General features: G+C 34.2%; 1 protein-coding gene across 2 annotated transcripts in view; it reads left to right on the plus strand.

The window, feature by feature from the left end:
- USP47 (ubiquitin specific peptidase 47) overlaps window positions 1-17,418 on the plus strand; it is a 105,771-nt gene that overhangs the window by 38,486 nt on the left and 49,867 nt on the right. For both annotated transcript variants that reach the window (XM_015537931.2, XM_042959483.1), the window contains 7 exons: window positions 1,220-1,423; window positions 4,675-4,788; window positions 6,257-6,395; window positions 11,160-11,256; window positions 13,027-13,172; window positions 13,722-13,801; window positions 16,097-16,246. In XM_015537931.2, the coding sequence (XP_015393417.2) occupies window positions 1,220-1,423; window positions 4,675-4,788; window positions 6,257-6,395; window positions 11,160-11,256; window positions 13,027-13,172; window positions 13,722-13,801; window positions 16,097-16,246 (930 nt within the window). The remainder of the gene's footprint in view (window positions 1-1,219; window positions 1,424-4,674; window positions 4,789-6,256; window positions 6,396-11,159; window positions 11,257-13,026; window positions 13,173-13,721; window positions 13,802-16,096; window positions 16,247-17,418) is intronic.

Below are 17,418 nucleotides of genomic sequence, written 5' to 3' on the forward strand. Positions count from 1 at the left end.
TTCATATTTCTGTAAAGCCTGTTATGGGGATGGTGAGACTTACCCCAGTTAAATGACTGCTGCACTTGATTTTGAGGGGAAGCAAGAGATTTGCATAATCAGATTTGCATGTTAAAATACTATTCTGGATTGAAGGAAGATAAGATTAGAAAAAGTTAAACCTCTCATGAAGCTATTGCCATAATCTTGGTATAAGATTTTGATTGCTGCAGACAGGAATAAAGAGAAAGGAGGATGGCTCAAGAGATATTCACAAGGTAGAATTGATGGAAGTTTGGTGATTTTGTGAGGTGAAGAAGAGGGAAGAGATGAGGAAGATGCTCAGAACTCTAGTTTCAGCAGCAGGTAGATGATGGTGCCATTCACTGAGTTTGGCATTATAGGAGAAGGAGAGAAAGAACTTCTTACACTAAAGTATCTGATGCAGCCTACTACCCCTGTGGAAAGAAAAAGAAAAGCAGTGTCCTTCAACAGCTTGAGAGGGAGGGCAGAGCTCCTTGGAGAATGTCTCCTTTGAAAACTTTTTGTCTTGATAATTACTGAGTTATGTACTGGATGCAAAAGCAGGAAGAAAAATTTGTGACCCTAACTTCCTTCTACATTGGTAATTGAAAAGTTTTCCCCCCTTGCTTTTCTTTACCTGCCTCTGCTGGCTGATCTGTTTACATAAGCTTGTCAGTTCCCAACACGTTAATAAATGGGGCTTTTGGACATCTGGTGTACAGATACAGTAACACAAAGATCAGGTTGCCTGTGCCCCCTAGTTAGGGATTTTCCAATTTTAGACAATTCACACTTATTTCTACACAGTTCCCTTTCTGTTTCTTCAGGAGACCCAGAAATGCTAGATTCAACTGTGCTAATGACACATTTTTAAGGATCATATTTTATTATTTTCAAATGAAAATTGCTCAAGTATACTGACTTCACACCTTGTTGACCATTGATTTACAGCCTTAAAAAGGCAAAAGCAAATATCCACAAGAATGACTGTTGATTCTTAAATATACCCTAGTTTTTCCAAAACAAACACATAAGGTGCTTTATATGTCTGACATATCCATTACAGTGGATTTCAGACATAACAAAACAGTAATACTAGCTTAGAGAAAATAATATTTTGTGGGATATGTTTACATTTAATCATAGAAAATATGGCTAATTATAATTGTTTTGTTTTTCTTTAAAGATAAACAATGTTTGTTTGTTTTAATTTCAGATAGAAAATGCTGCTGAAGAACCTAGAGTTTTATGTATAATACAAGATACTACTAATTCAAAGACAGTGAATGAACGGATCACTTTAAATTTGCCAGCTTCTACTCCACTCAGGAAGCTCTTTGAAGATGTGGCCAACAAAGTAGGCTACATAAATGGAACCTTTGATTTAGTGTGGGGAAATGGAATCAATACTGCTGATATGGTAAAACCCTAGACTTAAAGCATGTTCTCTTAAGCTGCTAATAATACTGTAATTATTATTGTTATTGTTATTAATGAGTATATTAAATCCTGAACCTTTTTTAATATCATAAGCAAAACTATAATAAGTAATTTAAGAGCCCATGTGCAGCTCAATGATTGGATCCCTCTTCGTCCTTTTGCCTTCATTCTGGATTTAACATTTGCTTGTCCTAAAGTTTGCAGAATGACATCAGTTTTTTAATTCATTCATGTAAAAGGACTATCATATTGTGTCAACTATAAAAAAGTTTCCAACATTTACTGCATGGAATATTATTCATTTTTTTAAGTGAAAAAAGCAGGATATGGGATCATGTGTATTTTATCTAATTTTTGGAAAAGAAGAGAAAAATGTATATATAAAGGAAAAGGAAAGGAAGGATATACACCCATGTTAACAGAGATTATGTACCATATACAATGGTAGGCACCTGATAGAAGCTTGGTGTTACCGTGACTTTTGCTTTAGAGATCTCACAGTGCTGTTGTAGAAATAGATGTATTGGCAAATAATTACACTAACGTGTTTGAAGTAATCTATTGTAAGTTTGTTCTGAGTGCAAAGAGGAGGCATTGATCACTTTTGCATGTGAGAGACCATTTTAGTTGGATCTTATCTGCACTATCAGAATAATACTGGAAATGGTATAACTGCTCACCAATTAAAACTCAGGTTCCCTAAGCTAAGCAAGCTTGTAAACAAGCTATAGTGGGTCCTTTAAGACTTTGTAAACTAATTTGTTTTCTTAACACAAATTTCCATGCTTTTCCATCTCCATGTTTTTGCTTCCATCACCTCTTTCTGTCTGTGTGATTGCTATTCTTAAGTTCTCTAGGGAAATACCTCTGATGGGAAATGAAATTGAATGTGTTATCTCTGTCATATTTAGAGAGCAGAGTTTTAATTGGGTCCATAGGTGAATCAAAGATGTTTGATGTTGCTTGATTTGCCCTTAAAATCCATGGTATTTTGCTTTCTATTCCATAATCTATTTGCATTTTTAAAATATAGAGCTAAAGTTTTAAAGTAACCAACTTTTCCCTCTGAAATTGATCAGTAAAATTGGTAGTCCAACAAGATATACAAAGAGAAGTAATATTTAATCTGAAACTCTGAATGCTCTGTTATATCACCACGTAACTTCTAACGTTGCCTCTTTTTAAAGGATAGTTCTATACCATCATGTGTGTCTCCCCAAGTCTTATGTACCTTTCACTTTTAAGAAACCTTACATGATGTTTCCTCATGCCACCTTATAAGTAATCTTTCTCTTTATACCCTGATTATACTTCCTCTTCTGCTATACCACTTATCAGAGCCTTCTTTTTATTGTTATTCATTTGTATCTTTCCATGTGGTAGAATGTGTATGTTTTAGTGGCTGGGACCTCATAGTAATAATTTTGCATCTTCCATAGTCTCCCTAGGCACTCTAAAAATGTGTGTTAAATTAGCACCTACATGGGGCGCCTAGGTGGCTCAGTCGGTTAAGCGTCCGACTTCGGCTCAGGTCATGATCTCACGGTTTGTGGGTTCGAGCCCCGCATCGGGCTCTGTCCTGACAGCTCAGAGCCTGGAGCCTGCCACCTCTCTCTCTGTCTCAAAAATAAATAAACATTAAAAAAAAAAAATTAAATTAGCACCTACACTATGTTTAAATAGCTCTATGTCAGGATTACCTTCTTCTCTTTGTGTGGCTATGACTGACTTCAAGTACTTGACTTCTGTATTTTTGTTTGCTTACTGTACATTTCTGAAAGCATACTCTTTGCACCTGCTTATGTATACTTATGTGAAAACCTAACCCACATAGCTACTCACCACCTCATACACACAGATTTGTTGAGGTAAAACCTCCTGTGTATTCCAGCTATATTACTTGATCTCTTATCAGAGAACGTAGAGGACCCAAACATACCTTTCCTCCTTCCATGTGGCTTCTCTTAGCTTCCGATTTTCTATGTCCCATATTGCTCATGGATTTCTAGATGTGAGCCTGTTAAGAGAGACCATATAAGTTTGTTATTTTATGTACTTAACACTTATTTTGAACTTACTATGTGCTTAGTATCATTCTGTTATGAGGCTCTATACAGAAAATCTCATTTAGTCCTTACAACCACTCTGTGAGGTAGGTGCTATTACAGCCTCATGTTATAGGTAAAGAAGCGGAGTCATGGGGAAATGGAGGTAACTTGCTCAGAGTCACACATATAGCAAGTGGCAGCATCTTTTATAGGTAGGTTTTGTATTTTTATCCTTAATACCTATGCTTTTATATAATGTAAGTTCCTAAGAAAGGCATTTCCATAAAATAAGTTTTTCTAAGGAGGCATTCCTCATGTCATGGAAACATTAAAAACATCTTTTAATATAACAAAATAGCTTTAAAACAAAAAGAATGGGGTGTTCATTTCATCTCTTATTTTTCTCAACAATGGACTAGTGTGTGGGTGAGTCCCTACTGTAGACTTGAAGCACACAGATCTCCATCTGTCGTCCACCAACCAGAGTGTATCAGAATGAAATTGCCCTATCAGATAAAAGAGTTAGGTAAAGATTACAGATCTTAGATGTTTAATTTTCAAAAGAGTAATCACTTCTGTCCTCCTGGAATCCTCTGGATCCTGGCAGTGAACTTGAAATAGGTTATCATTTACTAGGACAGGTTGTTCCTTAAGGAGTCTTTCTGAAAGTGCCCATGTTGGTATATTACATAATTATTTTGGTTAGGTTGCTTAGTGTGTTGCTTATCTGGGAATTCTCATATTCATATATCAAAACATGTTTTTACAGTTATTAGTTATATAAAATTATCTTTAGCGAGTCTTCATAAAAATGTGTTACATACTATATTGCAGACTTTTTAGAGAACATAGAAACACAGATGTTTATAATTATTTTTTTTGCACAATACTTAATATTACTTCTTAACCTTACCTTTTTTCTCTCCAGTTTTTTTAAATGTTGGGAAATGGGAACATCTGGGATACCTGTCAGTATATGTACTGTCACTGGGCTTAGCCATCCTAATATATGAGAAAATGAGTTAATTCCAAGTCTAGATTAACAGAATTTACCAGAATCTTCACTTTAAAAAATAGTGTTTGAGCACAAGGATTGTGGATGTGTTCATTTACATATTACTTGTTTTATTTTATTATAATTAATGTTCCTCATAATCTGAGATATTTTATTTTATGCCCATAGGCTCCACTGGACCATACCAGTGACAAGTCTCTTCTTGATGCTAATTTTGAGCCAGGAAAGAAGAACTTTCTGCATTTGACAGATAAAGATGGTGAACAGCCTCAAATACTGCTGGTAAACTATTTAGAAAGCCCCATATTCGTATTTTTTGTGGACTGTCACTGTTGAGAAGCAGGATTCCAAAGGAAGGAGAAGAGATATGATTTGTAATTTATATATAATAAATTATTTGTCTATTTTATGTTGGTTTGTTATAAGTGTATATGTTAATAGGGTAACAGTGGACGTCGAAAGCACTGTTGTGTGTGTATATAGTCCGTTGCTGCACTGGGAACAGAGGTTGCCATCTTCAAGGCTACCACCATGACAGGGTTGGGGTGGATCTAGGATAAAATAGAATACCACAGAGATCTTCTCCTCTGTTTCAGTGGCCTTTCCTTTGGTTAAGTATTTGCATAGTTGCTGTAAGTCCTTGGCAGTTATGCCTAGATTTTTCTGTATTTTGGGGTAGGGACAGACCCACAGAATTCTCTACTCTGACATTTTTGCTATCACTCTCCCCCCTTCTTTTTGGAATAGCTAGTTTGTAAGTTAGGTGCTTTATTTCTTTTCTTTTAGTATTTGCCTTTCCTGTCTGGTCCGGTGGTCTTAGAGGTCATCTAATCCAGTAACTCCCAATTTGAGGGGCATTCCTAAAAAAAATTGAGAAAACCTGGTCTGATTTACCTTGTTGTTTTACTGACTCAGGAAAGTAAGGCTCACAGAGTTTATGGACTTTTTTTAGAACACTTCTCTTCAATGAAACTTCACTCAAGAAAAGTTCTCTTTGATGCTTTTCATGTAGAAGTCTATTGTGAATTAGAATACCTGTCTGGACAGTAGACAGTAGTTAAACAGAGCATCCATACTGAAGCAATACTAGAATATGCTCTATCCCATCAGTTACTTTTATGATCTCTCGAGAAGATTTTGATTTGTCTGAATGACATTGAAATATAAATTAGCTATTAATTTAGGGAGCTCTAGATCCACAGTTTGGGAATTCATGTTTTAAAATGCATAGTAATTACTCTTCAGCTCCGTCTTAATTGCTTATGCTAAGTATATATCCCTGAATCCTTTTTCACATCTTTCTCATTAATAGGAAGTTTCTTACTGGAGACAGTAGGAAATGATCCATTTTATCCAACACTTTTTAAGTATGCCCTATCTGCCAGGTCTACTTGGCAAGGATGATGTAAAAATGAATGATACACTCTTGTCATCAAAAGAGTTCACAGTGGAACTTTATCCTTCTCTCATAAACAAAATTTGAAAAAGAATTAGGAAAGTTACAAAAGTAAGAACTTTGAAAGGAGACCAGAGCATCTCTCCAAAATGTTTTACACTGGGTGTCTTTTGAGCCTTCCTGTAGGAAATGGTGAGGGTGTAACATTCCTTTGAATGTCTTGGTGGTAACCGTAAGGCCTCATGTTTTTTCATTGCCTCAGCAATTAGTGTGGTTTTTGTTTGTTTTTTTTTTTTCCCCCATTGTTTGAGCAACATGTGCCACTCAGTAAATATTGGTTGTGCTGCATTTCAGGAGGATTCCAGTGCCGGGGATGATAGTGTCCATGACCGATTTATAGGTCCACTTCCAAGAGAAGGTTCTGTGGGCCCTACCAGTGATTATGTCAGCCAAAACTACTCCTATTCATCTATCTTGAATAAATCAGAAACTGGTAAGATTTTTTAATTATGGTGAGGGTGGTTGTATTTTCATAAAATCATACTGTGTTAGACCCAGAGTAATCTTGGAGATCTCAAGCCTAATCCTCTCATTTTATGAATTAGAGAACTGAGACCCAAAGCAAGGTTACTAGGTAGCATAGATAAAATTAGAGCCATATGTGGTTTCCTTTTCTCTCAACTTCATGTTGATTTTACTATATTGTTATTGCCACTCTTTAGTAATAAAGTAAAAAATATTGAATGTTGTATTTTGAAGGAAGACTTTTCTTTTTGATAGTTTTCTATTTTGAATTTTATCTTAAATTCTGAAGCTGACTTTCTTTGGAAAGGAATGTTTCCGTTATATCCTTTTGGATCAGAGTAGACTATGGGGGATACTTCTGTTTTGAAGCAGATGGGCTACGCTTATTTTATTAGACCTACTGTGTCACCTTTTAGTTTAATCAAATTGTATGTTTGAAATTAATCATGTAATTTTAAAATTCCTGTTAACTCTTTTCTGAACATTATAAAGATTTTTGAATTTTTTCAGTTTTCTCAGTATATATAAGATTGGTTAATTGCCTAAATATAATCTGGGTGCTTTTACATAACATTTTATCCTACAACAAACCTTTGCAATAGGTAGTATTATTTATGTTAAAAGAAATGGAAACTGGGCTTCCAAGAAGTCTTTGATTGCACAGCTGGTAATGCTAGGTGTGACTTCAGAACTTTTACTCTTAAAACTTCAAAACAGGGGTGCCTGGGTGTCTCAGTTGGTTAAACGTCCGACTTCAGCTCAGGTCATGATCTCACAGTCTGTGAGTTTGAGTCCCACATCAGGCTCTGTGCTGACAGCTCAGAGCCTGGAGCCTGCTTCAGATTCTGTGTCTCCCTTTCTCTCTCTGCCCCTCCCCCTGCTCATGCTCTGTCTCTCTCTGTCTCAAAAATAAATAAAATTAAAAAAAAAAAAAAAAAGAACTTCAAAACAGAGATGATTTTAAATATATGAAATACATAGTATAAGAATTAAATTATAGTATTACATTGCAAATTTTGTTCTCATGTGATCTGTAATCTTCTATTTTACTATATTTTGTAATTAAAATGTAGAATAATTTCCTTATAGCTGATCATTTGTACAGGCTTAATCGTGTATTTTTTCTGGAAATACCAGTAAAAGATGGTTGTATTTGGTGTTTAGGATCATTTGTATCCATAGAACTTTTTGCAATCATGTACCAGGAATAAAAGAATGCAAAATTATCTTCTGTTTCAGATAATTGGAGGTAATAAAGCTGTTTATCATTACACTGTCTAGAGTAGTGATTTTCAGATTTTTATTTCTTTAAAAATCATTTGGGGATACTTGTTAAAAATGTAGGTTCCAAGGCATTACTCCCCAGAATACTGGTTGGATAAATTGCATTTTGTTTTAAATAAGCACCCTAGATTATTCTGAGATAGTTGGAATACTTTGAGAAAGTTCCAGATTTAACAAATTAGGATTCTTGGAATATTTGCTTTGTATTCTCACAACCAACTTAGTCCTTTAATAGGAGTATTTACAGAACTCCTGCCTTGTGCTATATATTCTACGGCTCTATGATGCCCATAAATTCCTACAGAGTAACTTATACGTTAAAAAAAAAGTTCTTTCTTTGATTGTGCAGGTGTAATACATGTTCATTGTCATACTTTAAAATGAAGAAAGTGAAAATCACAGTACTACTAGCAGAAACTACTTATAGTGATTTTGCTTATTTCTGTTGCAAATGGGGGTATCAGGTTACGAGCATTTTTTGATTTGTATGTATTTTTTCCTTAATACTATATGATAAGCATTTAAAAACAGTATTCCATTGTATAGTTTAGATATTTAAGCTGTCTAGTTATTACTGATGTTATGATGAACATTCTTGTACGTAAGTTTTTATTTTTATCTCTGATTATTCCCTTAGGGTAAATTCTCAGAAATTGAATTACTATGTTGAAATTTAATATAAAAAATTTTAGAGGCCTTTAATCTACACTGTCATGTAATGGTAGCCTTCATTTCCAATTATTGTTTCTCACACACCTCTACTCCCTTCCTTTTCCCTACCTTTACATTTTCCCTCTAGGGTTCTAGGGGTACTGCCTTTCTGAATTAAAATAGTCTATAAGCATCTAAAGGAGTTGTGGTTCAAAAATAATTTTGTTACTGAAATTTCATTTTCCTTAAATTATTGTAAATCTTGGTACCACGTACCAAATGTTTTTATTGGAAGATGCTGTCATGATTTTGACTCAGGACTCTAGGAACACATTTCTCCATAATGCAAGAGGTTTGGAGATTTGGTGTATTCTTTCCTGTCTCCCCTGCCTACCAACTTTCCCGTAGCCAGCCACTGTTTTTGACAGGAGGTGGTAGGGGTGGACAGGGATGGGGTATTGTGTGTATGAACATTAAGGGGCAAGGAGTGGATTGAAGGCTAATGAGGACTTGCAGATGATTAGAAACTTTGTAACTAGGGTGCTTCCATTATCTGAATCCATGATAACTGTCCTTGGCCGGTTTCTTTAAGAATTATTTTATCAGCTCCAGGAGTTGGCCTGTTACATCCTACTTCATTTGGCCTATTTGATGCCTACCTTGTTACCTGCCGGTTCTGTTCAGGATTTTTTTCTGCATGTGCCCCTCACAGAATGGCATGTTTTCATCTTTTCCCTTACTAGCTCACACTTACAGTATTGATTCACAGCTATTTCAGATATAGGACCCACGTGGTAACAGTTGTCATTTAAGTTTGTTGATTTAGACATGCTTAATGACAAGATTTCTGTTATTCAGTAGCACTTTTATTAGTATCACTGAAATCTTCATAGTTTTGGAAAATAGTGCCTTTATGTGAGACACTGCATTCTTTGCAAAATATGGTGCTAAATCAGGTACAAAGGACCATAGGTTTTTCTATATGATTTTTATTGCTAATGACAAAATAAAGAGTGATGGCAATAATTAAGTGCTGTTACTCCTTCCTTTAAACCCTCTTCTCCTACCACCCCTTTTTTAAGCCCAGGGAAGGGAAACAAGGTCACATATAAATGATACATGATTGGTCTATAGGTACGCAAAGGACCGTAGTAGTAGTCATCTTCACTGTTGAGGGATTGGGGGAAGGAGATGGAAAAGAAGGGAAATTCCAGGCAGCCTCAGCCGGGAAAAGTAGAACAACCTGGTCTCATGGTCAAAGCACTGTTGTTTGCGGGGAAGAATCTGTTTATAATAACTGAGAATGAAATATGCTTCATTGTGAATAATCAGGCCACATATCCTATAGACTTGTGTTATTTCTAAGTCATATGCACTTTCCCCTTAAGTTCACCTGCTTCTGTGTTAAGTAGTAGGATAAAGAGATAAATCAGATTTGATCCCTCCCTTCACAGTCTGATGGGGAAGACATACAAGCAAATAGGTCATTACTGGACAGTGAGCTGAAGCCTCTGATATGGATTAAAGACAGGCTGCTATGAGAACAACTCAGGTGGGGGGTGGTTAGGAATTGAAGCAGTTTATAATTCTATAACAATGTAGAATAGAATACACAAACACAGTATTTTTAAATATGAAAGGCATTAGAAATCAAAACTTGAACCGTAGTCCAGAGTAGCTACTCGATATCTTCTTAGAACCATGCAGATAATGTGGAGTCTATTCCTCTTTTCCACAATTGACCAAGGCTTAGCATGAATATTTGTTTGTCCTTTCATCATTTTTGGCAATATAGTTATCCACAAAGCCTACCATTTCTCAAGACATTTTGATAATTGGGAAGCTGAAAAAGTGTTTTAAAAGGCTTCAGTGAACACCTTCAGCATCTACTGAGAAAAGATTGAAGGTTTTTTGTTTTTTTGAAACACCCAAGTCATTTAGTATTAAGTGGGAGTGAATAAGCTTAATTATTAAGCAAAGTATTTACCACATTCTCCTCACATAATGAGGCAAACTAAAATGATGAGACTGATTTTTTTTGTGTATGTGTATCTCATAAACTGGGCCTGAAGTCTACTTCAAAAGAGACATTCCAAAAATGTTCCAACAGTGGTAGCCATGTCCAATCAGATTTATGAAGCTGAGTAATTCTAATCATTCACTTAAATTTTAAGTTCCTATATGCTTCTCCTTTTTTCCCTCCTCCCTTCCCCCCTCCCTCTCTCTATTCTTCCCTACTTTTGACTTCTCTTTTTACTTTATAGTTACTCTTGCAGAGTGTGCTGATGTATAGAATCTCATACTTCATGGACTTGTTAAAATAGAGGAAGTCACTCCGAGTTTTTATATAATGAATTTATCTCCTATGTTATTAATTCTTGGCATGAATTGGTTTATAGGGCCTGATAGCAAGAGATAGCTGGTTCAGTTCAGTTTTCCTATTTTGGGTGTGTGATCATTAAAGTAAATTTGGGGAACAAAGGTTATTTTTATGTCAGTTAAACATACCTATATTGAAGTATTCCTCTTTAAATTTTATTAAATGCTAGATAATACCCATGCATATCTCTGGACATTAAACAAGATATCCTCACTTGTTCTGCGAAGCAAGGTTTTTACATAGAGCACATTTTAGAAAAAAAGTCTTTCTTAGGTGCTATTGAAAAATTAAAATAATTTCCAATTTAGTAACCGTAGTCTCTCAGTTTTCACTGTGCATTCAATTCTTATTAAGCTTTCTTTTTGTTATTTTTAATGTAAATGCTGATTTATGTGTATTTGTGTTTTCTTTTTAAAGGATATGTGGGATTAGTAAACCAAGCAATGACTTGCTACTTGAACAGCCTTTTGCAGACACTTTTTATGACTCCTGAATTTAGGAATGCATTATATAAGTGAGTATTCAAAAAGATTTTATAAATAAAATTGATTTAAGAATGAAAGTATAGGTTTTAACTAATAAAATCTAACTTACCTTCTTACACTTATTTGTAAAGTTTGGGGCATTTCTCACTTCATAAAGACACACCTTGATTAGTATTTAAGAAAAAGATCTTTTGAGAGACTGGCATATGAAAAATTTGTGCAGAGAGAGAACCAGAAATGTAGACTAGCAAAGGATAAAATTAATAAGATTTACATTGGGGATAAGCTTACTTTATTTAAGCTTCCCTCACTTATAGCTTTAACATCTTTATTTTTTTTTAAGTTTATTTATTTATTGATTTTGAGAGAGAGTGAGACCAAGCAGGGGAGGGGCAGAGAGAGAAGGAGAGAAAGAATCCCAAGCAGCTGTCAGTGCAGAGCCTGACTTGGGGCTCAATCCCACAAACTGTTGAGATCATGTCCTGAGTCGAAATCAAGAGTTGGACGCTTAACAGACTGAGTCACCCAGGTTCCCCTAGCTTTAACATCTTTATAAAGAATTGTTGTCTGCTTTTTGAGATAATCCGAATATGTAAACCATATTCTCCTTTCTTTTCACTTCTCAGTTTAAGAAACAAAGATATCTTTTTAAACTTACAAACTTTGTTTCTAATTAAAATATAATGTTGGGTGTGTGTGTGTGTGTGTGTGTGTGTGTGTGTGTGTGTGACTGTGTGTGTCTGTGTGTGTATGTTTATAAAAGACTGTATATACACTAGGTATTTTAAAATGCTCTCTGAAAGAAATTCCATATTTAAATAAACTCTAAAAGTCAGACAGTTATTTTTGTGAGTATCTAATAATACATTTACTATGCCCTTGTTTTGTATATTTTTGTATATTTTCTTTAAGGTATACATAACTTATTTTTTAAGACATTTCAAAGTACAAATTAACTGATTTTTCCTTTTTTTGTGCTACTCTTATACAGTATCCTTGAAATTATTGCAGATATGTATTTAAAGTATTCTTAGAACTTTTAATATTGATTGTGTTGCTCAGACAGCACTATATTTACATTCATATGTAAGCTCATCATCTAAGTCTACGTGTGGAAATGAACATTGTAATGAATCCCTCTGTACCCATCACCCAGCTTTGGATTTTACCAACTCATGACCAGTCTTTTTTATGGAAAACTCTCCATTCTGATTATTTGGAAGCACACCCCCATCACATCATCTGTAAATTATCTCTCGGGTCAGTGCAGAGGTTTTCCTGATTGCCTCATAATTTTTTTTAAACAATCTGTTCAAATCGGGATCCAAACAAGAGCCGTACAGTAAAACTGTTATGAGTCTTAATCTATTTTAATCCCCTTCCGTATTTTTTTCTCCTTACAGTTAATTTTTGAAAAGATATATATTGAAAACTGATGTCATTTTTCCTGTACTTTTCCACAGTTTGGATTTTGCTAGTTGAACGCCATAGTGTTATTTAATATTGTTCTGTTCCCTGTATGAATTAATAATAAGGACAAGAGTCTTGATCAGATTCAAGTTCTGTGGTTACTTTTAGATGAGCTTTGCCTTTCATTTGTGTTGCCTTCTTAGGCCTTTTTTTTGTTCAAGTCTAAATTTCTTCTGAATTTATGAATTAGAGAAAGGCTACTATTTTGTTGGATAATAATAGCTTCAGTTAATATTCAAAGGTCTTGCATTATATGATGTTAACATTAATGATGTTTTAAGAATATAAAAATATTTTATAACTAATTTTCAAATATTTTATTTCAATAGATGGGAATTTGAAGAATCTGAAGAAGATCCAGTGACAAGTATCCCATATCAACTTCAGAGGCTTTTTGTTTTGTTACAAACCAGCAAAAAGAGAGCAATTGAAACCACAGACGTTACAAGGAGCTTTGGATGGGATAGTAGTGAGGGTACTAATTCTCTTGTAATGATAAGTGTTTCTAGTATTCAAAGGAATTCTGGGAGACAGTATTATAAATAATATGTATTAACAGTTAATTAACTTTACCATAAACCTTTTCATTGCTTTTTGCTGGGACTTAGAAATAACTTGTTTTTAAAATTTAAGTTCTCAGGGTAAGTTTTTGAACAATTAAAATTTTCTTGTAAAGTAAGTTTGGTTAAATTTTACTTTTATGTACTTAAATGAAAACTTTTAAAGTTTATTGTCCTAGATTTTTCTTAATATATTTCTTAACTCTACAGTAAAACATAACAAAAATAGCAAATATCATAGCACCATAAAGCGTGTGTTACTTATAAAATACTAAGATCTCTTGATTCTTTTCCTTGTGATTACTTTTTCATCACTATAATGTATAGTTTGTGTTCTTTGTTTAATTTAGAATTATTTTGTGTAGACTTTTCCATGTTCTTGACAGTTTGCTTTTAAACAGCAAATTGATGTTTTGTTATGCTAAATGCGTTGCTGTTTTTAATTAAATTTTATCTTAAAATAGCTTGGCAGCAGCATGACGTACAAGAACTGTGCAGAGTCATGTTTGATGCTTTGGAACAGAAATGGAAACAAACAGAGCAGGTAATTCATCTTGGGTTGAGGGGAATGTCTTATCATAAATCATTCATAAGTGACTTTTATTCTATTGAAATGTTTTAAAACTTTGGGAATAGTCCAGTTGTTAAAGTACTGAATGGGGAATTGAAAGTACTAGGTTCTCACTTGGACATTAACTGAGTCATACAAATCCTCGTTAAACCACCTTAGACCTCAGTTTCCTCCTCTTTAAAATAAGGAAGTTGGGTTTTGTGATCTAGATGATCTCTTTTTAACTAAAAACTGTGTAATTCGTGTGTGTGTGTGTGTGTGTGTGTGTGTGTGTGTGTGTGTTGGGGATGATTTTTGAACAGTATTTTCAGATATTTACTAAGTAAACTATATATCTATAGCAGATTAAGTATATTGATTATTACCTTCATTTGACCAAAGAGTTATGCTTTGACATTTAGGATTCCTGTTAATCTGTGACTCTATTTTTCTTCCAATGGAAAAAGAACATGTTAGAGGTGGGGAGAGCATTAGATATATCACTGTGACATGAAGAGTTAGGTTGAACTGGGTGGGTGGGGCTCAAAACTCAGTAAGGAAGAGGGTTTATACTGGCTCTAATGACTGGGGATCACAGGGATAAAAAAGGGATACTAATCTGGAAGATAGCCTGGAGGGTCTGCCCTCTGATTAGAATTATTATGATGGTTTGGGCCAGAGTTTTTCAAACTGGAAGTTGTGATCCTTTCGTGTGTTATGAAATCATTTTAGTTAATAAACATCAACAGTTAAAAAAATGGAATAGTATAGAAAAATATAAGAGAACATCACTAAAGTAACGGTAAATATTATTTTGTGCAAATTTTGTTACAGTTAGATATACTGGATTGTGATATAAATTATTCTCTTACTATGGGTTGTTACCAAAACTGATTGAAAAACACTGGTTTGAACCATTTAGAAATGCCCTCCCTGATGTAGAAAACATAATCAAATATGACTGGGGCACATGAATGAAGAAGGCTTCATTATATAAATGGTATTAGTATAGGCAATGATGTTGGGTCCTAATTTAATGCTAATGTAAGTCCTAGATATTTGAAGAGAGATAAATTTATGGAAGAGGTAGACTAATACACTTTCTTTTCTATTCTTAAGAGATACTGAAAAAATTTTAAGTTTACATAGTGATCTAGTTTCTCTACATAGTCCTATTGTATTTTAGTAACTTTATGTAAATGGTGTTAGGGGCAGTTTCTTCTTCATAGGTCTGAAGTTATTCTTCCCCTTATTGTGTCTCTCTGTGGGTCAACAATTCCATTAAGATCAGCTGAGGCAGTCCTGCGGCGTTCCCAAATTTTGGTATAAGAATTTTGAAGCAAGACATTCACTGGAGGGTCCTTACTTAGTGAGTTAACTAACTGCCTTTTTTTGGGCCAGAAGAACCCCATTTGGCTAAATTTGGGGATTTAGTGAGAGATCCATTCTTTTAAATGAGGATATTTTGACGGAGATGGAGTTGAAGATTTTTTTTTTAACTTCTATACATTAAAAAAATTGCAGTATGTTTCCCCTCAAAATTGTTTTATGTTTAGTATTGAAAGTTAAAGTTTTATTTGCACCTTGAGCTGGAAGATACGAGTTTAGAAATCAGAATATATTCTTGTGAGAGTGGTGGCATGCAGGTATAAAGCCGTAAAAATAGCTGGTTATTTAGCTATGTAAGTATTAACATGCCTAAAATGATAGATGTATTCTCATCCTAATGAAAAGATAATATGAAGCTTAATAGTATGATAAATTGGTAACTGATTTCAACAAAACATATTTTAGTAGTGGAGTTTTTAGTGATAAGAGAATTGAACTAGTTAATTTTTGTACATTGATTCTTAAATTAGTGTTAATCTATTTTTATTGATTTTTAGTTGATTTGTGTCAAAACTTCATTTTTTATAGACTTGTAGATAAATTTTTTAAAAATTTCTTTAATGTTTATTTATTTTTAAGAGAGAGAGAATGGGGGAGGCGCAGCGAGAGGGAGACACAGAATCCGAAGCAGGCTCCAGGCTCTGAGCTGTCAGCACAGAGCCCAACTCAGGGCTTGAACTCACAGACTGCGAGATCATGACCTGAGCTGAAGTCGGACTTCTTAACCGACTGAGCCACCCAGGCACCCCTAGACTTTTAGATAAATCTTAAAGCTTTCCACAACTTCAGCAATAAAGAATGAATATCCTTTGAAATTTATTTTTAAAAGCAGGTATTATTGTGTTTTGTGTATTTTAAAAATGAATTTTAAGGAATACTTTTTAATGTTTTTATTTTTAGGCTGATCTTATAAATGAACTATATCAAGGCAAGCTGAAGGACTACGTGAGATGTCTGGAATGTGGTTATGAGGGCTGGAGAATCGACACATATCTTGATATTCCATTGGTCATCCGGCCTTATGGGTCCAGTCAAGCATTTGCTAGTGTGGTGTGTACCTTTCAGCTGACTGCTTGTGTATCCATACACAGAATACATAATAGCACAGTGGTATAATCTATTGTGAGGTAAGTATCATCCTAGATACACCTTCTTGGGTTGTTAGTAATTCCTGCTCTTAAACTAGCAAGATCTAGAAGATTTTTGACCCTTCAGTGAGTCCTAATAGTGCATGTATAAAAAGGAAAGTGAATGCAAATGTATGGCCTCATGGTTTAGTATTTTATTCTTTCTGATAGATGAGTAGATTATCTCACTTTATCCTTTTCCCCTATAAATAGTCTATTTTATAAATGCTGTTTCGTTACCATTTTTTTGTATCAAAGTACTTTTTGTTTTGTGTGCCTATTTCCATACATTTTTTAAAATTGGGAAAATAACCTCTGGTTTTTATGATAGACAGAGGCCACATTTTTTAAAGGAAACATCCCTATTCTTTAATTTAAAATCATGCATTGTAGAAGCACAGTAATTTGAAGAATCAGATGTAAATTGATTGATTGATTAAAATTAGCTTAATTATTTATATACTGAGAATCCACTTTGGAGCTTATCTAAGATTTTCTCATTCTTATCTATATCTTAATTGCTTTTTGATAATTTTATTATTGTATTTTATTGTATTTACTTACACAAAAGGAGAGCCATGGAAAGGAGTTTAAGTTGATTTTTAAAATTAGAATGTCCAGAAACATTTATTCTGAATCTATTAGGAGCCAGGGGAGACTTTCAGAGTCCTCTTGTTTTGGGCCTTACTTATGTTGTTATCAAGCTGACGGTGGTTTGTAGCTAAAAATCAGTGTTTTTAAAGCTACTCCATACTTTTATCCTCTAAAATAGTGCGTCTAGTATGATTTGTTCCTCTAGCCTCTAGGACAATTATTTCCCTTTGCTTTTTTCTCCTACTTTCATATGGCTATCAAGAAATTATAAGAAGTTATGGAATCAGTCCATGGAAATCCAAAGTAGAAGACCTTTTCTGAATAGTGTAAGATTAAGTCTTCTTTCCTGCACTGTGTTTCAGACCCTTTCCTGAATAGATTTGAGAAATTTTGTTAATACTACCCTTTGTAAATTGCCATTCTAGGTATAGAAGATTGGCCTTGGTGTAAGTGGCTAGTTTTGTTTTTCATTTTTGTTTTGTTTTGATTTTTGATTTTTAT

The sequence above is a fragment of the Panthera tigris genome, chromosome D1 (genome assembly GCF_018350195.1).
Source record: "Panthera tigris isolate Pti1 chromosome D1, P.tigris_Pti1_mat1.1, whole genome shotgun sequence".
Taxonomy (NCBI): Eukaryota; Metazoa; Chordata; class Mammalia; order Carnivora; family Felidae; genus Panthera; species Panthera tigris.